Source organism: Brassica napus, chromosome C4 (assembly GCF_020379485.1).
Source record: "Brassica napus cultivar Da-Ae chromosome C4, Da-Ae, whole genome shotgun sequence".
In the NCBI taxonomy this organism is placed as follows: Eukaryota; Viridiplantae; Streptophyta; class Magnoliopsida; order Brassicales; family Brassicaceae; genus Brassica; species Brassica napus.
Window position 1 is genome coordinate 57,517,813 of NC_063447.1, and position 19,606 is coordinate 57,537,418.

At 36.3% G+C, this 19,606-nt stretch overlaps 4 protein-coding genes across 4 annotated transcripts; 2 read left to right on the forward strand and 2 right to left on the reverse strand.

Moving 5' to 3' along the window:
• The first annotated feature begins 5,749 nt into the window (after positions 1-5,749).
• LOC106448881 (glutathione S-transferase T3-like) lies at positions 5,750-6,277 on the forward strand. Its single transcript, XM_013890706.2, has one exon. It carries the CDS (start codon positions 5,750-5,752, stop codon positions 6,275-6,277), a length of 528 nt encoding a protein of 175 aa, XP_013746160.2.
• A 2,647-nt stretch (positions 6,278-8,924) lies between these two features.
• On the forward strand, positions 8,925-10,355 carry LOC106364512 (AT-hook motif nuclear-localized protein 21). Its single transcript, XM_022718861.2, has one exon. The coding sequence runs from the start codon at positions 9,414-9,416 to the stop codon at positions 10,275-10,277; it is 864 nt and encodes a 287-aa protein (XP_022574582.2). The 5' UTR covers positions 8,925-9,413; the 3' UTR covers positions 10,278-10,355.
• Positions 10,356-13,828: 3,473 nt separating this feature from the next.
• On the reverse strand, positions 13,829-14,651 carry LOC125585623 (auxin-responsive protein SAUR77-like). The gene has a single exon (XM_048755023.1). It carries the CDS (start codon positions 14,371-14,373, stop codon positions 14,005-14,007), a length of 369 nt encoding a protein of 122 aa, XP_048610980.1. The 5' UTR covers positions 14,374-14,651; the 3' UTR covers positions 13,829-14,004.
• Positions 14,652-15,030: 379 nt separating this feature from the next.
• Positions 15,031-17,896, reverse strand: LOC106447309 (protein phosphatase 2C 29). Its single transcript, XM_013889205.3, has 4 exons — positions 16,103-17,896; positions 15,908-16,021; positions 15,534-15,789; positions 15,031-15,444 (listed from the first exon to the last, which is right to left on the reverse strand). Exons 1-4 carry the CDS (start codon positions 17,789-17,791, stop codon positions 15,317-15,319), a joined length of 2,187 nt encoding a protein of 728 aa, XP_013744659.1. The 5' UTR covers positions 17,792-17,896; the 3' UTR covers positions 15,031-15,316.
• Between the last annotated feature and the right edge of the window lie 1,710 nt (positions 17,897-19,606).

Below are 19,606 nucleotides of genomic sequence, written 5' to 3' on the forward strand. Positions count from 1 at the left end.
TCCCTGCTTGTGCCTTTCATTCACAATCTGCAATTCTCCCAAGAACCAGAATCAATGTTAAATGAGGTAAAAGTTTTAGAGTCACAACAGACTTTGTATAGCCAAGCCAAATAAACCAAGCACCCAACGTAACATCTCCACTTGCCTATTTGTGCAGAAAATGACTTGATCATTATATAGTTGCACCGAGAAGTTAGATGGAGAATGAGGTATGAATGCAAAGTAGACAAAATAGTTAAAATCTTACTGATTATGGGAAATATAAGAAATCAATTCTCTTGAAATGGCGTATAACTGTCCAGTAGCGTGACAGAAGTACTTGTTCCTGTTCTCACCAAACTTCTAATTCTAAATGTATATATAAATCTATTAGAGTTATTGCCAGCGCTCTGTTGCGATATTTGTTAGCTAAAATAATCCATCCAACATAATAGGAAAAAGAAACCAACGAAATTGTAAAGTTAACCATCAGCTGAGATGCTTTTGTTGTCCTGACACATTGCAAGTTTAGTGATTTCACTGTCAAAAGCAACAAATTAAGCAGTCATATACATCCGAGACATTTATTTACAAACGATTCCTAGCACACAAAAAAACATATTATTATGTTACGAATGATAAGTTTGATGCATAAATACAGTTTATAATTTTTTTCAACTGAACATTTGTGCCTACTGAATTACCTTACAACACCCACTGCATTGTGATTTTGGCATGTTAAAGTTGAGAATCAACATTGGAGCTTGCGTTAGCATTTAGAACATGAAATATAGCACCATCAATTTTCAGTGTTAATTCCATTGACAATAGCTGTGCAAAAGAACTCTGCTAGTAAGGTAATCGTGATTAGTAATTCTTTACATCTTAGTGTCGTACAACTTCAAAATGATAGACACTTACAATCGACGGCTCTCAAAGATTGACCACAAACCATCTAATGATATGCTTACCTCGTCGTATAAGTAATTCATGTCACTTCCCCCCCACGGGTAACGTTGCTGGTGCAGATCAACTCTCTCCACCTCTTCCTCATCATTAGGATGCTCTGCAATATATCCTCTGTAAGGTTCAAATTTATGTCGCTAGAATTATCAGAGAAAGAAATATAAAGTACCCTCCAAATTTTCAGGAGCATCGACATTTTCTTTATTCAATGATCTTCATTCAACCTAACAACCTTCAAAATAAAAAGGAATGTTAGGCACATAATCTTCAAAATCTAAGTTTAATGAATGGAAAAAAAAACTCAGGAAGACATAAAATGTCAAACACTCACTGGCTTCTTCTTCTTTTACTTCTTGGCTCCCGTGAATGAACTGTCAAAGCCATCATTATTTGCAGGAAAAAGATTAAACAAAGCAACTGATGAAAAGAAACAAATATGTTTCACATCACATAAACTCTTCTTGAACAATCAGGCAACGAATAGTATGTCTCCCGTGTGACTCAGCTGAGTCCTCGATGGCATCCTGAACGACAAATGTCTTCTTCTTCTTCTTGGTTAGATCAAAGGGTGCAAGCTAAGGATGACCAAAGAAAATTAAAACCACACAATCATGATTTATCAGGCAAAATAAAAGAACCGATGATGAATTTATTAAAGATGGGGAGAACTAAAGAAGAAAAACTGATTCATGAAACTCAAAGAGCCAATCTGTGTTTCTTAGATGAGTCATGAACCGATGATTAAAATTTGAAAGCCCTAAACTTCCATTGAAAAGAACGCTTACAGACCAAAAAGGTTTATTGGGCTTTTTTTTAACGAATCTCATTTCAAAACGTGAATTATAAAGTATTTATTAAATCATTAGATAAAATAAATAAGTGTGGGTCCCACAGAGAAAACCGAAGAAGCAAAGGTTTCCGACCTTCATAAATATATATTTGTTTCAACCATCAATGTACAAATAATCTTTTAGCTTAGTGGTATAAATGTTGTTGTTTAGATCTCAATAACCCGGGTTCGAGTCATAGACTTGTCACTTTTTCACACTTTTTAAAAGTGGGACCCACATATCGCTGACGTGTCGCATCAGGAGTGATGAAACTGCCCTATTATAATGTAGATTCTTAGAGCATCATTATCCCTGAAACCCCAAATGGGGTTTCTTAATTTTTTTATTTTTCTTTTTACTTTTTCGAATTTAGAAAGAAAAAAAAAACGAACCAATCGTAAGCCGCCACGTGTTAGTGGGGCCCGCGAACAGTGTAAGAAACCTTTAAGAACCGACAACTATTTAGTAGTTTTTGTAACCTATTTCTTTAAAAAAGTGGGTCCTACGCGGGACCCACACGCTAAGAAACCGTCTAGTATCCCCGGATAAAGATGCTTTTAAAGCTATTTGTTGGAACTCTAAGAATACACATTGTTTTTTTATATTGACAGTATGTTGGGCTTAACAGAACATCGGAGACGATTCCAAAAATCGTCGGTAGATAAGATGCTTGCGTCCGGAGTTTTTGTTAAACTAATAACTGTTCACACTTACTGTCTTGTTTTTAATTTCTCTTATCATCAAACCAATCTATATAGATAGTGATACATATTGTGTACGAGAAAGTATGTAATGAATGGTCTCAAATCTGTCAAACAATATATATGGCCATTTCTTTAGAAATATATATATTTTTGCTTAACTTTTCTTTAGAAATAGTTCCGATCGTGTTTAAACTATAGTTTATATGTCGTTAGCTAAAATGATTAACTGACTGTGCTGTTATATCAGCTTTTCAATCCATGATATATTGTTTTATTGGTTGAGAATCTTAAGATTGTTGATGTGTTTCATGACGCTCGAGTCGATACGTTGTTTTGTTTGATAATTAAATCTCAAATTTCGCAATATTTTTAATTTCAGTCAAAAACATAAATAATTTTTTTCAAAAAATAAATTACTTAAACAAGCAAAAATAAAACATTTGGGCAGTGACACACTTGCAACTTTGCTATCTGTTAACGGGAATATTTTTACAGAATTATATTGCTAATATATGATCGGCATGTATGTATCGCAAAGACCAACACAAAGCACTTACAGACTGTTCAATAATAAAATTTAAATATTACTAGACGCGAATATATATACTCTATAGACTGATAAACTAAATATAAATCCAATATAATAATTAGTTAACTCACATATTGCATTAGCGTTGGTGGAATCATATATGATTATAAAACTAATTGGTCATTGTTAGTGAAAATTGGGTAGAGCAGACTTTTTAATTTACAATGCTAATTAAAGATTAGATGGACGGTTTTTATTTCTTATTAAATTTCGTGATCCATCGCCACATTCGCACAAGGAGCCGTCACACGTTGTCCGTCGTTGGTCAGTCCATCCCTTTCCGTTTAAAGCGGTTTTTTCTAATATGTATTATCTTTATTATATACTCCAAAATACAGTGATTTATCTATAAAAAATCAATTATTAAAATTTATAATAATGCTGACTTAAAATTTAAACTGTAAAACCTAGATAAAAACTATACAGAAACAAACCAAACTAGATTCAACTCGGTTTTGATTAATGATGTGTTTGTTTAGCAGAGAAGGCTGTACCGTACACATTTTTTTCTTGTTTGAACAGTTGTTTTAAGTTTTAACCAAAAGGGCAAGCTAAGAGCGCATGAATCTCCGTCACTTGACCGCCTGAATCTCCGCGATGCTTCCTGTCTGTTTAATGTTTCTCCCTTTATTTTAAAATCTGATAAAGAACTTCAAGATGTGTTAACCATAGTTAATCGTTAATAAAGAACACAAAACATAGCTAATTGGTCAACTTTGTTAACTAACTATAGTTTACAATTGAACTAATCTCATCCACTTCGTATTTGATGCCCTAGACAATTGTATATTATACCAAGTTGCCTACGCGTTATAATAGGGACATAAACTTTGAATGGTAAACGCAGCTAGCACTTAATTGTATATGCTAACTTTTCATTAGTTAATGACTTGATGTCTTGGTCCACAGGAAGGCTGTCTTCATCTTTAGCAGTGTAATTAATCGATTTATAAAAAACACATGAAACAAGATCAAACAAATTATATATTGTGTCCAGTGATTTATTATGCGAGAAGACACACACTAGTACAATTGTAGATTCTTCAATAACATATACATTTAACAAAATCTAGAACCCCATTAACGTTTTTGTTCATCTCGACAATATAATAAGAGACCTATATATGAGTAATTTAGACTCGAATTCGATTAGTTTATAATTTTATACATCTACAACACTACATTCACAAACAATAATCTAATAATCTTAGACCATGATTAACGCTGTCCCTTAAGCTGGTTCTTAAGCATATTTTTCATTAAAAAAAAAGAATAAAGCAGCCATTATGTTAAGCGACGTCGCCTAATTAGGGCCAAATAGATACGGGTCTTCTTGGACACGTGTCATGGCCTGAGAGATTTGGGAGGAAAAAGCCGAAGGGTGGAAAAACTATCTTTTATTTACGCGTTTTTCATCTTCTTTCTCTCCTCGACGGCGAAGTGGAGAAAAGCGTCGTCTCGTTTCGTCGACGAACCAAATCGATGAAAATCGATGGTTCTTCTCCTCTACGAACCGATTAAAGTCCCTGTGTGGTCTCCTCGATGAAGGGAAGCAACGAATCCGGTTGAGATCCTCGAGGAAGAGAAGAAACGAAACTGGTTGCGGTCTTGGGCGAAGAAGCGAATCGAAGCAAATCGAAGGTGGCTCAGCTCGAGGACGAATCTTATTGGCGGTTGCTCCTCAGTCGAATCCAAAGGTAAAGGTCTTAACTTTTTTTCCTAGTTTGAAAGTCGAATCTTCAACGGTTCTGGATGTCTTTGTTTGTGGTCTTGTTGTTCGAATCTTCCTAGGGGTTCTGCATGTATTTGATTGTGGTCTTGTTGTTCGAATCTTCTAGGGTTCTGCGTGTCTGTGATTGTGGTTCTGTAAATGATTTGTGTTTATGTTAATGAGATGTCTTTTAGAGCTTTCATTTGTATTGATCGTTTGATCTTCTAGGTGTTGTTGATGAAGAGCTTTCACGTGTATTGATGGGTTGTTGAGATTGAATAACTTGTTGAGATTGAATCTAACTATATTTTATTTCTTGTTCTTATTTGTTTAGATGAGTTGTTGAGATTGAATAACTTGTTGAGATTGAATCAAGTATATTTTATTTCCTGTTCTTATTTGTTTATCACTTGATCAGATTGAATAACATGTTTCTGTCTTTTCTCTTATGGTTGGAAAATAGAATGAGCCACTGTCGGCAAGCAAAAGGAGGTGAATAGCAACAGAGAGAAGAAGAATGCGACAACATCAACAGAGGTAATACATTTCTCCTTCACCAGTTGGGTAATAAATGTATTGTTCCTGATTGATTATGGTTGAGACTTGAGATAGGTAATAAATAGAAAGTGATAAATGGTTTTAGATAAACGTCTAGTTGGTTGAGATAGGTAATAAATAGAAATTGATTATGGTTTGTGACTGTGAAATGAATATGCTTGTGATGAATGTGTGTAGATAAACGTCTAATTGTTTGAGAAAGGTATTAAATAGAAAGTGATTATGGTTGGTTGGTTGCTTTTATCTTCCATCTATAAAAACGTCTAAGCTGTTCTTCTCTTCCTTATCCTCTTGTGTTGTTCTATTTCTTTGGATCTTCAACGGCTAAGCTGTTCTTCTCTTTCTTATTCTCTTCTGTTCTTCTCTTCCTTATTCACTTTCTGCTCCCTTCTCTTCTTTGTGATTGTCGGATATGGATTCCTATCCATATAATAACCAGAATACAAATTTTGTTGACCTCCTAAATAGTCAACAAGATATCGTCTTCGGTTTTGGACAAGATAATGCCGAGGTATCTTCATCCCAAGTGCCTTTTTTCGGTGGAAATTCAACTGCAGAACGTAAGGAACGAAGGACGTGGTCACATACCGATGACATAGTGCTCATCAGCTCGTGGTTGAACACGAGCAAAGACCATGTCGTGGGCAATGAGCAGAAGTCGGGTACATTCTGGACAAGAGTCCCGGCTTACTTTTCTGCAAGTCCGAAGCTGGCCGGTCGTGAACAAAGGGATAGCAATCACTGCAAGCAGCGCTGGCACAAGATCAATGATCTTGTAGGGAAGTTTTGTGGAGCGTACGAGGCTGCCACCAGAGAGAAGAGCAGCGGCCAGAATGAAACTGATGTGCTCAAGCATGCTCATGAAATATTTTTCAACAACCACCATAAGAAATTCACACTTGAGCATGCGTGGAAAGAGCTGCAGAACGACCAGAAATAGTGTGATCTAGCAACTTCTAAACTCGACAGAAGCTCTAAATGGAGGAAGTGTGACGAAGGTACACAATCATCAACCTCTCAAGCCACAGAAACCAATACTAGTGAAGCTGGTCAAGCAACTACTCGACCCCCGGGTATGAAGGCTTCAAAGGGGCATGGAAAGCATAAGAACAAGACTGAGACCCACTCGCCGGCTGGTTTTCAGAGCATGTGGGACTTCAAGAAAGAAGATTTGGCTATCAAAGAGAGGGTCTCGAAGATTAAGCTACTTAAAATTCTTATTGCTAAAACGGAACCATTGGCTGACTATGAAGAAGCATTGAAGAAAAAGCTAATTACTGAGTTGTTTACTTAATTAGTTGATGTTGTTCAAGTCTTACTCGTTGTTGTTTGTCGGCTTAATAAGTTTATGTCGTTGTAGTTGAAGTTTATGTCGTTCTAGTTGAAGTCTAGTTTGGGTTAAACTCTATCAAGTAGTTGGTTCTTATATTTGTACTCTGTGTTCTTGTTCTTGTTTGATAATGAAATATTCTATTATGTTTGTCCAACTTGTTAATTGATGTTTCTTGTTCTGTGGATTTTTGTGAGTTGTTCTGTTTGTGGTTCTTCACGCTCATTACTTACTCTCTATCTTTATTTGCAGGTCAAAGTCACGGGCGGTAAAGAAAAAGTTGTTTCTGTCACACGATTGAGTGGAGCATTTGGTCACGGGCATGAGAGTTTCGTGGTGCTCTTCTGCCAGTTCTTGTATAGTGTAGGTCACTTGTTCTCTGTCTTGAGTGAAGCATTGTGTAGTCTTCCTTCACGTGTTTTGTTTAGAAGAGTGTTTGTAGTGTATTGTCGTGGTTGTAGTGTATTGTCGTGTTGTGTCATGTGAATCATGTGGGTCTTGTAATCATGTGTCACGGGCAGAGTATGGAAATCGTATCCACTTGTTGTGTAATCTCTATATATGAGTTTATTAAGCTTGTTCAGTTCATCAAACAATTAACTCTCTCGCAAAGTCTGTCTCCTCCTCCTCTATCGCAAAGTCTTTCTCTCTGCCTCTCTCTCAGTTCATCAAACAATTTCCTTTCTCGCCTCCTCTGTCTCACAAAACCACCAAACAATTTCCTTTCTCGCCTCCTCTGTCTCACAAAACCACAAAACCACCAAACAATTTACTCCAAACAATTCTCGCCTCCTCTCAGTTCATCAAACATCACACATGCCCTAAAAAACCCATTAAACATTTCCCTTTCTCTCCTCCTCTGTCTCACAAAACCATTAAAAATCATCCTTTTAATCACATATATCACATATATGGCATCTTCTTCTCATAACACTTTTGAGGAAGAAGATGATGAAAGTTTTGATAATTATTTTGATCAATATTTTGATCAAACTTTCGAGAATTTAGCCATTGATTATGGTGCTAAAAGAGAGGAAAAAAAGGATTCATATCGAAAGAAATCGTGAAGAAGGTGATCAACGTTTAAGGAATGATTATTTCAGTGAAACTCCAACATATCCACAAAATCTGTTCCGACGACGTTTTAGAATGAATAAGCCATTTCCTTGCATATCGTTGATCGCCTCTCCAATGAAGTTGAATTCTTTCGACAAAAAAGAGATGCTCTCGGAAGGCTTAGTCTCTCTCCACTTCAAAAGTGTACAGCAACCATTCGTCTATTGGCATATGGTGGTGCTGTTGATATTGTTGACGAGTACCTCCGGCTCGGTAGAACAACTACTCGGTCATGTTTGAAACATTTTGTGGAAGGAATAATATTTTTATTCGGCGAGCAATACCTCCAAAGACCAACACCGGCTGATCTTCAACGTCTACTTGATGTTGCTGAACATCGTGGATTTCCTGGGATGATAGGAAGCATCGACTGTATGCATTGGGAGTGGAAGAATTGTCCAACAGCTTGAAAAGGTCAATATTCACGTGGTTCGGGAAAACTGAAAATCGTTTTAGACGCGGTTGCCTCGTATGATCTATGGATATGACATGTCTTTTTTGGACCTCCAGGTAGCTTAAATGATATCAATGTTCTTGATTGCTCTCCTGTTTTTGATGATATAATAAAAGGTTGAGCTCCACAAGTCAATTTCTCCGTCAATGGAAGATAGTATCATTTGGCTTACTATCTCACTGACGGAATTTATCCGAAATTGACAACTTTTATCCAATCTATTCCAATACCACAAGGGCCGAAAGCGGTTTTATTTGCTCAACATCAAGAAGTTGTCCGCAAAGATGTCGAACGTGCTTTTGGAGTCTTGCAGGCTCGCTTTGCAATTGTTAAAAATCCATCACTTTTTTGGGATAAAGTCAAAATTGGGAAGATTATGAGAGCATGTATCATACTCCATAATATGATAGTAGAAGACGAACGAGATGAATACACTCAATGTGATGTTTATGAGTTCCAACAAGGAGAAGACATCAGAAGTTCACATGTCGATCTCACGTATTCTACAAATATTCCGACAAATAACGCCAATATAATGGGTGTTCGAACTAGAATTCGTGATAAACAAATGCATCAACAACTGAAAGCTGATTTGGTTGAGCATATATGACGTAAATTTGGACGTGATGAAGACAACAACTGAGCTTGAATTTTTTTAACAAAAAATTGTCGTTTAATTAAGTTATCTTTGTTTTTATGTTTTTTTTTAATTCTATGTTTAAAATGTTGTCTTTTATAATGTTTTCATTAATAAATAAAATTTTCTTTTATTTAAAAGTATTTAATATTTTTTTAAGTAAAGACCCCAAAATAAAAGACTACCATTGGAGGCCCAAAATCATAGTGTTTCTTAATCTATTTCTTAATTGCTTTTAATTAGTAAAATAATGATTAAGATACCATAGGAGTATATGGGTTAATCATGCTCATATAATAATAATTGTCTCTTGGGGCCATAGGGTGAAGACTTGGTCTTCTACTTCTTCTTCCCCTTTCTCTACTTCATTTCTAATTAGCTTTCTATATATTTTCTTCTCTACTTTTTATAAATTTTCCGCTTCTCTGCTATCTCTTACATTAAATCTAAACCTAAATCATTAGAATCCCTAACTAAGCTTTAATAATCCCTAATCCTCCGTTTAAATATATTTTGTTTTTTTTCTCTTTGCTATTAGCATGTCTGCAGGTCTCAATATGGGGACAACCTCTCGCTACGTCCATAACGTCGACGGCGGAGGTGCTGGCCAGTTCTCCACCGACAACCACCACGAAGATGACGGTGGTGCTGGAGGAAACCACCACCATAACCTTCAGAACCATCACCAAGGTTTAGATTTAATAGCTTCTAATGACAACTCGGGTCTGGGCGGCGCCGGAGGTGGTGGTGAAGGAAGCGGCGACCTCGTTATGCGGCGGCCACGTGGCCGTCCAGCTGGATCGAAGAACAAACCAAAACCTCCGGTGATAGTCACGCGCGAGAGCGCAAACACTCTTAGGGCTCACATTCTCGAAATCGGAAGTGGCTGCGACGTCTTCGAGTGCATCTCCACTTACGCGCGGCGGAGACAGCGCGGGATTTGCGTTTTGTCCGGAACTGGAACCGTCACTAACGTCAGCATCCGTCAGCCGACGGCGGCTGGATCTGTTGTGACTTTGCGAGGCACTTTCGAGATTCTTTCCCTCTCTGGATCTTTTCTTCCGCCGCCTGCTCCTCCAGGAGCGACGAGTTTGACTATATTCCTCGCCGGAGCTCAGGGACAGGTCGTCGGAGGTAACGTTGTTGGAGAATTGGTGGCCGCGGGGCCGGTCATGGTCATGGCGGCGTCTTTTACGAACGTGGCTTACGAAAGGTTACCTTTGGACGAGCATGAGGAGCACTTACAGGTCCAAAGCGGCGGTGGCGGAGGAGGGAATATGTACTCGGAAGCCAACGGAGGTGGCGGAGGCTTGCCGTTCTTCAATTTGCCGATGAGTTTGCCTCATATGGGAGTTGAAAACTGGCAGGGGAATTCCGCCGGCGCTGGTAGGGCTCCGTTTTAGCTACTTTATAAAAAAAAAACTGCAATTTGTTATTCCTCTTTTTATTTTCACAGAATTTATGAAATTGTGACTTTTATCTTTTAAAGTTTCGAAAAGAAATATTCCACTTATTAGTGACTAGCTCATAGATAGAATCGTTATATATAAATTGTTGTTTGATTTTTTTTTGGTTAATGTTTTATCTCCATATAATTTCACATAGGTTCTTTTGTAGCACACACTCAACGGGATTAATGTTTAAAACTGTCATAGAATAGATATCCAATAACGACATACTCTAAACGCACTTTTATTACATATGTTGACTAACAGACACACTTTTGTACCCAAAATCACGAACACACGAAGAAACATTAAAAGATAACAGAAATTGATCTGTAACACTTTAATGTAAGGCTCAAAACCAAGTTGCTGTTTCGGGCGATGGCAAACATATCGTAAGAGGAGTAATATATCACTGAAACAATACTCTTTCTGTTCCTAAAAGTAAGATTTTCTAGAGTATGCATGCTTATTAAGAATTTAATAAATGTTTATAATTTAATTTATTTTTTACTTTATTATACACTTTCCAATAACTTTCCACCAATGAAATTTAATCGATTCAAATATTCTCAATTAATGTTCATCAAAAGTATAAAAAAAGTACCTTAACAATATAGAAAATCTATCTTTGTGGAACAAGAAAAAAATCTAAAACATCTTACTTTCGGGAACGGAGGTAGTATATTCTAGTGTTTTGAATTTACATATTGAAAAAATCAAAAGGGAAACATTAACAATCATTTAGGTCGCTAGGGTTTTCCAAACACACATGAGTGAATATTTCGGCTTTTTCGAAGTTTGAGGTTTCCAATAAGGTGTGCTCTTATAAATGACGGGAAATAGTAAACGACAAAGAAGATTAAAGTAATACTATCTCCGTTCCTGAAAGTAAGATGTCTTAGATTTTTTTCTTGTTCCACAAAGATAGATTTTCTATATTGTTAAAGTACTTTTTTATACTTTTGAGGAACATTAATTGAGAATATTTGAATTGATTAAATTTTATTAGTGGAAAGTTATTGGAAAGCGTATAAGAAAGTAAAAAATAAATTAAATTATAAACATTTATTAAATTCTTAATAAGCATGCATACTCTAGAAAATCTTACTTTCAGGAACAGAAGGAGTACTAGTAGTAAAATATACTCTCTCGGTTCATATTTAGAATAATTTTTATGTTCCAATATATAAGATGTTCTCATTTTTTTAGGTAACTTTAAGTTTATCAAAAACTGTGTAGCCAATCAAATTTAATAGTTTTATTTTGTAATTGGTTGAGTAGTTTTTTGTTTATAATTTTAATGATACTTTCTAGATAAAAAATACTCCATCTGTTCCTAAAAATAGGATTTTCTAGAGTTATTGTTTGTTCCAAAATAATAGATATTCTAGAATTTTAAGGTACTTTTAATAGTTAATATTGATAAATTGTATGTTTTTAAGAAAAATTAATTGAAAATATTTGAATTGATTAAATACTATTGGTTGATGGTTGTTGGAAAATGCATAGTGAAATAAACAATTAATTTAATTGTAAATATTTATTATGTTCTTAATATGCGTGAATACTCTATAAAATCTCTCTTAATATGCGTGAATACTCTATAAAATCTTTCTTTCAGGAACATAAGGAGTAATTTTCTTAATAAATTACAAAGATGGAGTACAAAGGATTAAAGGAAAGTGCAAGTGGAGTGCTAATTAAGAAATCAAATTATTAATCTAACCAGTTCAATTCCCATAGTGCCCTTAACTGCTCAACCCATTTGATGCTAAGCTGTCAAACACGCAATTATCTAAAGCATTTTCGTCACAGAACATTTAAGTACTATTGATCAATAATCATTACATTATTTACTCGAATTAATATTGCTAATAGCTTGAAGTAAACAAAAGAAAATACTGTCTCACCGATTAAAATCAACACGAGTATAGATTCTAAACTTAATAAAGTGCTCATTTGCTGTTATGGTGAACTAAAACAATAAAATATATGGGTATTTTCACTTTGGTGTTTCTATTTCCAAAAAGAATTATGATTTCAGCCCTTAATATTATAGACCCCAAACAAACTTTGACAATATTATTGATGGTTGTGATTGTAAAAGTAAAACTCTCTTTAATAATTGTTCGAACTAATAATTTAGATAACCTATTTTCTGTATTAAAAGGAAATATACAATTGTTAGATACTTTTTCACAGTGAAATGATCTTGTCCGGACATAAACTTATCGTGGTAGTAAAGTAATAATAGTAATGATCCATATAGCCATGCAAATACAAAATTAGAGATAGATATATACATTTGCTGGTTTTCGATGGGGATGAGATAGTAGTATATTATTTCAAAATTATACTATGATGCACTTACTTTTTTGTCAATAATATACCTACATATGAAAGTGTGATATATAAAATGTGGGTAAAGAAGAGACAGCCATAGATTTTTACCAAGTACCACGGATCTCTGCTCCTTCTTCATTGGACGTTGTATATAACAAACTTTTAGAAAATATTTGATAGAACACAATCATTCTATAACAAGCTAATCAAACTTTCTTTATATAAAGTCCATAAAGTTGCAAAAGGTTACTTGCTAACTATAAAACCATATGCATAATAATGATTAGTAAACCATTGTTCAAACCATCACATCCGGATGCTTGACCACTAATATTTCTCTGTTCATTTGAATAATGTAATGCTACTTGTTAATTAACCTAGATTACATTTGACACACTAGTGCTTATCATTTAACAAAGACTGTATTTCCTTTTATTTTCAGCATTTGAGGACTAAACTAAACTGCATAAAATATCCCATTTGTAATTTTTTTTTACTAGTTGAAAACTAGTTGGAACAAAACGTATAGAACTTTTAATGTTGAGTCTCTTAAAATGTAACACTAAAGCATATTCTTAATGGATATTTTAAAAAATTTAAAACCAATATCAAAATCTCTCAAAAGTATTTTATAAACTTTAATGTGGTTAAAGATATACATATCAATTAAATAATATAAATTTTAGTTTAAAATTTTAAGAAACTCTACATGAAAGACTCCATGATTAAATTTCAAATAAAACAGTTCTTTTTTTACTAAAAAGAGAACAGTTTTGTTGGTTCATCGTTTATCTAATTTCAAACTAATTAATACTGGGACAGCTTTAAAGATCAACGTGTGTAGCAAATATTCAATGGACCTTCTCGTTACAGCAAACAGTTAATATAGCCGTCTAGTGCTCGAAAAAAAATATTTCCGTTTAAACAAATCAAACCATGCAATCCGATCCAAGATTAACAGCAAACTATAATATCTCTTTAACAGCAAACTAAGAGCATGTTTATTGAGAAGTTCTTATCGGAATATAAAAACTCGTCTTTTAACTCTAAGAATCTCCCATTAAACATGTTCTAATCTCCCCCGGTATCTATCTAAAAACAAATACTAAGTAAACAAGAGGTATTTCATTTAACATACACCTAAAAACTGAACCAAACCAAAATAGTATAAGGTCATGTGATGTAGATTCATTACTTCTTTAAAAAGACCAATAAATAGTACAAGCTGTTTTGGACCTTTGGTAAGTTGGTATCAGTACTAGATCTTACCATCACAAAATACACGTGTTAATGCGAAGAAACAACACTTTATTATTCCACGTTAGATCAATTTCTTTCTCTAGCAATCTTGAGAATAGAACTCAATGATCTCGACGACATCCATATCCGAAAATGTAGATGCATCGTTACGAAGAAGCCACAACAAGTGCTCGAACAAGATCGAGTCGATATGATCAAGCCATACAACACTCCCAGTCCGGTTTAACCGGGTCTTGGTACGATCCTTAACCGAACCAATCAAGATTCTAAACGGCGCCTCTTCGAGTACGTACGGTTCGACCATGAACTCCTTCTTCTCTTTCCCTACGACAACCCTTACGACCGAATCCTCTATATCCTCGCCGGTCAGATTCCGGTATGCAAACCGCCACGAATCAGTTGAAGATAGACGACGGAGTTTCATTACAGGAGAAATAAAGCAACCCATCTAAGAGAAGAATCAGAGTTTTCAATTACAAGATAAGAACAGATTTTATAAAAGAATATCAACACATATCACATATGCATGGTTCGGTTTTATTTATAAAGAAACCTTACGTACAGACACCGGACGGTAAGCGTCGGTTACGTGGCGAACTACGTTTGGTTGGTATTGCTGCGATGTTATATGTCAAGAGTTCGACGGCCCGCCCACAGACTAAACTTTCTTTCTCCATCCATATGTTTCTAGGAAGAAAACGATGTTACTCGTATATATGATAATTTTGTAGCTAAGTACGAAGAAAAGAAATTTCCTAACAAATTATTCACATCTACGCAAACTTCGCATTTATAACCTAACCAAAAGGTATTCATCTTGAACGAAAATGATATGTAACGACGAGTTGTGTTGGCTTTGAGAACGATAAAGTTTTGATATACTGTTGATTTGCCCACATTACCATTGATTTAGATCTTTAGAAGGCCCACTAAACATGTTTGGGCCCGTGGATGAGCATAGAGTTGCAACAATATGGGCTCCAGTTCCAGAACGAAAATGTTTTTTTTGACAACACCAGAATGAAAATGTTCTATGTACAATACTAGGATTTATAATATTTATATAATCATATATAAATTTTGAATGGAAAAAGAACCACAAAAGAAGAAAAAAAATGTTTTTAAGATTTTTCTCTTAAATTTTTCCCAGGAGGAAAATGTTCTATGTATTACCCCTTTTTGGTCCCCACCCTTCTTCTCTATTCCAATCTCTACCCTATTTTCAAACAAAGAAACAAAAGTACCCTCCTAATCTGACAAAAAGAACATTCCTATAGAAACAAACATAAGGAAACAAAAAGCAGACCAAAATTAAACAAAGTTTTTGCCACGTTTTGATCTTTGAAGCATTTTGAGTTTCTCTGTTTTCTCAACTTGTAGTTTATATGGTCTCAAAGATACTTCCCTGATGACTTCCAGATCCTACTTCCTCCAAGTGCTATCACTAATACAGTGCAATCATCATGATACTTTCTTCTATCTCCTTGCGGTATGTCCAGGAGCTCATGAAACCCCATTCCTAACAATCATAATCATTAATCACCAAACTCACAAACCTATTACTATCAATTAATCATAAAAAGGAGAAATATGTTTTTTTTATTTTACCAGCCTTCTTGGCTGCACGGACTAGAAGTTCCTGTATAACATGCTGAGCAGGATCTCCATCTGGAAACTTCTCCATAGCAAGAGAAACAACTTCCTCATTGCTCAGGTATTGATACAAACCATCAGATGACAGAACCATAAACTGATCATTTTCTGTTAGCCTGTAGTGACGAAGAGATGGTATGCATGATATGTATGGATCCGTCCCAATGTACTCATTCCGAAACATTTCCAGTAACGAATCGTTCAATTTAGGCTGCAATATCAAACTTCCTTTGTAAGAATTACTGAATAAAAAAAAAAATATATATATATATATATATATATATATATATATATATTGAGAATTCAAGAGTGTGAATGTTTTGTCTAACCTGCTTCAAGAACCCGGCTCCAAACGCTCTAGTCACCTTAAGCCGTCCTTTTACTCTGTCGTTCACTATGCATTGGTTGTCATCAGGATGTTCGTTTTTTATTCTTGTTACTTCCTGAGTTCATCAATGTAATTTATCACATGACATGAATATCGCAAATCAACGCAACAAAAAGATGGTCAATTCGCTACTTACATCTTCGATGCTCGTGCTGTGATCTGTTGTCAGCTGCAACGCAACCAGTTTCATGTTCTGCGAAGGTGCTTCATTGTTCAGTGTAGTATCTTCATCACCCACACCTGAAAGCTCATTGTTTGCATCATCATTGTCTAAATCATTGCATCGATCTTCTACTCTTCCTGTCTCAACACTCACACCCGTTTCTCGAACCTGATACTGCGCAACAAGAGCCCTACTATCCCCTATATTCATCACATACACATCATCATCTCTCATCAGCGCAACCAGCAAGCAAGAACCCATCAACGCAAGCTCAGGGTTCGTTTCCAAAACCTTCTCAGTCATCTCCAAGAACGCTTGCTCCGTGGCTTCAAGACCATTCGACATCGCCTTCAAAACCAGCTCGTGATCAACCGTCCCCGCCTTTCGTCTCTCCCTCCTCTTCTCAACCGGTTCCTCTACTCTAACGTTACCTACTACCTCCTCCGTTTCATCACCCTCCGCACCAAGCTTCCATGGGAACAACAACTTCCTCCCTGAAACTCCTTGCTTAGACAAACCCTGCTTCAGTTTCGACAACAGCAACCATCTCTTGCTTCCTACAGACACAGCATTGTCCTCCACTGAGAATGCAAACCTGTCGGAACCTGAAAGATCCAACGCGTCTTCTGCTTGCGCCTCTGCGAGAAGCTCATGCAGCTTTTTCCTCACTTTAACTTCTTCTGCCGCTGGACAGCTCGAACTTGCTTTTAGCTCTGCTTCTTCCTCCAGTTCCCAGAATAAACCTTGTAACTCGCTATGAACCGCACGGTAGAGGTTAGCCATCAGAAACTCCGGCGCGTCGGGACCGTTGAAGCCGTCGTAGATTCCGGCGAAGAGCCATCCCTGCTTCTCGAAGACAGCTAACTGCACCCTGTCCTCACCTGCTTTCCCCAACGCCCACTGTAAATCGTTCTCCTCTCCGGTTGATTCCGCCGTAACGCCGCCGACGTCGGGTGGTTTCACGGTGTTCTCCCTTTTCGCACCGCCGACGAAGCTCGACACCGGAAGAACCCACGGTCGCTGCTTCGTGTGCCAGGAAAGACTCTTCTTCCTTTTCCGTCTCTTCTTGCCGCCGCCGCCGAGCGGCGCCGAGAAATGCGCGGCGGCGGAGTCGGATCTCGAAACCTCCTCTCCGGGAAGGTCCAATGGGCCTGAACTCGCGCCTCTCTCGATGGGCCCAGACATGAAGAGGCCGGTTCGTTCCTCCACGTGACCACCTAACGGCACGGTCTGTAGCGGGAGAGCGCTAAACGACGACGTTCCTTCGAAGCCGTTAGCGTTAACGACGCTGCTCCTCACGCCTCCGCCGAAAGTGTTAACAGTGGCATCGTCGTAAATATCTTCAAGTTGGAAAACAGTTTTGGAATTGGATGTGTTGGCGCTAACCGAGGCGCCGGAAATGGCTCTGAACCCGGTTTGGAGCTGGTCGGATGATCCGGGGCCCCGGATCCGACCCGGAGATAACCGGAACGAACCGGGAGGAGAGACGAAGCGATCGGAAGGGAAGGGAGAGAGGAAGCGGTTAGAAGATGGGACGTAGCAGTAAGAGTGGCCTAGACTCTCGTCTAACGGCTCGGAGTGAGTCGGATTCTGAGGGTGATGGCGGCGATCACGGTGACCTTGGTTGAAGCAAGGTAAGGCGGAGGAGAAGCTACTTCCCATCACATTTGATTACAACACACTTTTTTCAATTTGTCAAGAAAAAAAAAGCAACAAAAACAATTCTCGGCGATTTTTGAATTTTGAGAGAGAGAGAGTTATGTCTTTTTCTTTCTGATTTAAATATGTTTTCCTTTTAAAGCTGAGACGACTTTAGTAGTTTTGAATTAGCGGAAACATTTGACTCTTTTTCGCTTTTTTTCTTGGCTCCATAACGTAAATACCACCAACAGTCACTCTTTATTACAAAATCACCCTTGTAATATTCTTAGAGCATGATTAAGAGTTTAAGACCATGATTAACTCGCTATGAACAGCACGGTAGAGGTTAGCCATCACCATCAGTCACTCTTTATTAAAAAAAAAAAATTTGGCAAACGGTTATAGTAAGTTGATTATTAAGTCAAAACATAAGAAATACAAAAACGCATTCCTAAAAAGACAAAACACAATAGCACAGTTGTGCTTCTAGACTCTCTTTTATTGTTTTCAACATTTTTTAAATTTTTTGTCACTACAATTTCTTTTTTATAAATCGTAAATTCAGATTATAAATTGTTTTGACTTTATAATCAACTTACTATAATCGTTTGCCAAATTTTTTTTTTTGTAAAACGAATAAATTATAAACTTGCTATAATTAGAATAACTCGATATGCTTACGTTATTCTTTTCTTTAGTTCAGAAGACGTCAGGTTATAAAGTACTGAACTGATCATTTCTTGGAGCTTTAGATATTTACAGTATATAGTTTTACAGTACTAAAAACTAATCTGAAGAAAAGAATCTCCTTTGGAAATATTATTCGTTACTTTTATATTGGGTCATGGAGAAAAAGAAAAGGCGAAGGGTCAAAATGGGGAGATCGAGGCTCGGGTTTAAAGGATTCTTGTATAAGAAAACCTTTTATATTGTTTGTCATTTGCTTTGTTAGCGCTCATCGGTCTCTGGGACAATGAGAATTCGCATTTAAACCATGATAAAGCTCCTACGTACTTATTTTAAAAATAATTATGATGGATATCACATTGCACGAAAAATGGCATGTTTTCATACGAAAAAATAGTTCCGTGTATTCATGTCATGTCAGTCTATGATTTTCTTAATGAAATGTCTGCTACTTAATTAGATGAAAGGTAGTAATAATGGTGACTTAATTACGATTAAGAAACGTAAGGTCCACGGAGGACAGGATCAAAGAACAATAGTCAGCGAGGTGTTGACAAGTGGATCCCACCTCGTAGACTCCTTTGCTGGAACGATGTCATACTTGTCGGATTCCCTTTCCCGCTAAGACTTCTTGTCTTGTTCCCCTTTCGTTTAAAATTATTATTTTACTAGTAGTATTCGCCGGGTTCGTATGTTTTGCTTTTAATAAATTTTAAATTAATTTTATGGTTTCAGTAAATAAAATATTTTTAAATATATGAAGATGTAAATATGTTGAAAGAGAATAATAATTTTCTGATCCATTTGATAGTTGTTAGCGATCGTAGTATACAACTTTGTTTTGAAGTTAGTTAGGTCAAAGAAGAATATCATAAGTGGTTTTCACTGATCGATTCAATAAAAATAGAATAAATAGTTGATAGTTGTAATAAAGTTAATATAGTTGAACTTTAAACATAAAGTAAAGTTGATGTTCGAAAATGAAAAATGTAGATCTAGACAAATAAACCGAATCCGATCCAATAAAAATGAATCTGAACTATTCTGAACCCGACATAAATACCAAATAGATATTCTTTTATGATATTTTGGATTATGGGTTTTATCCAAACCGAACTCGAACCTAAATGGATATCTGATAGAATTCGA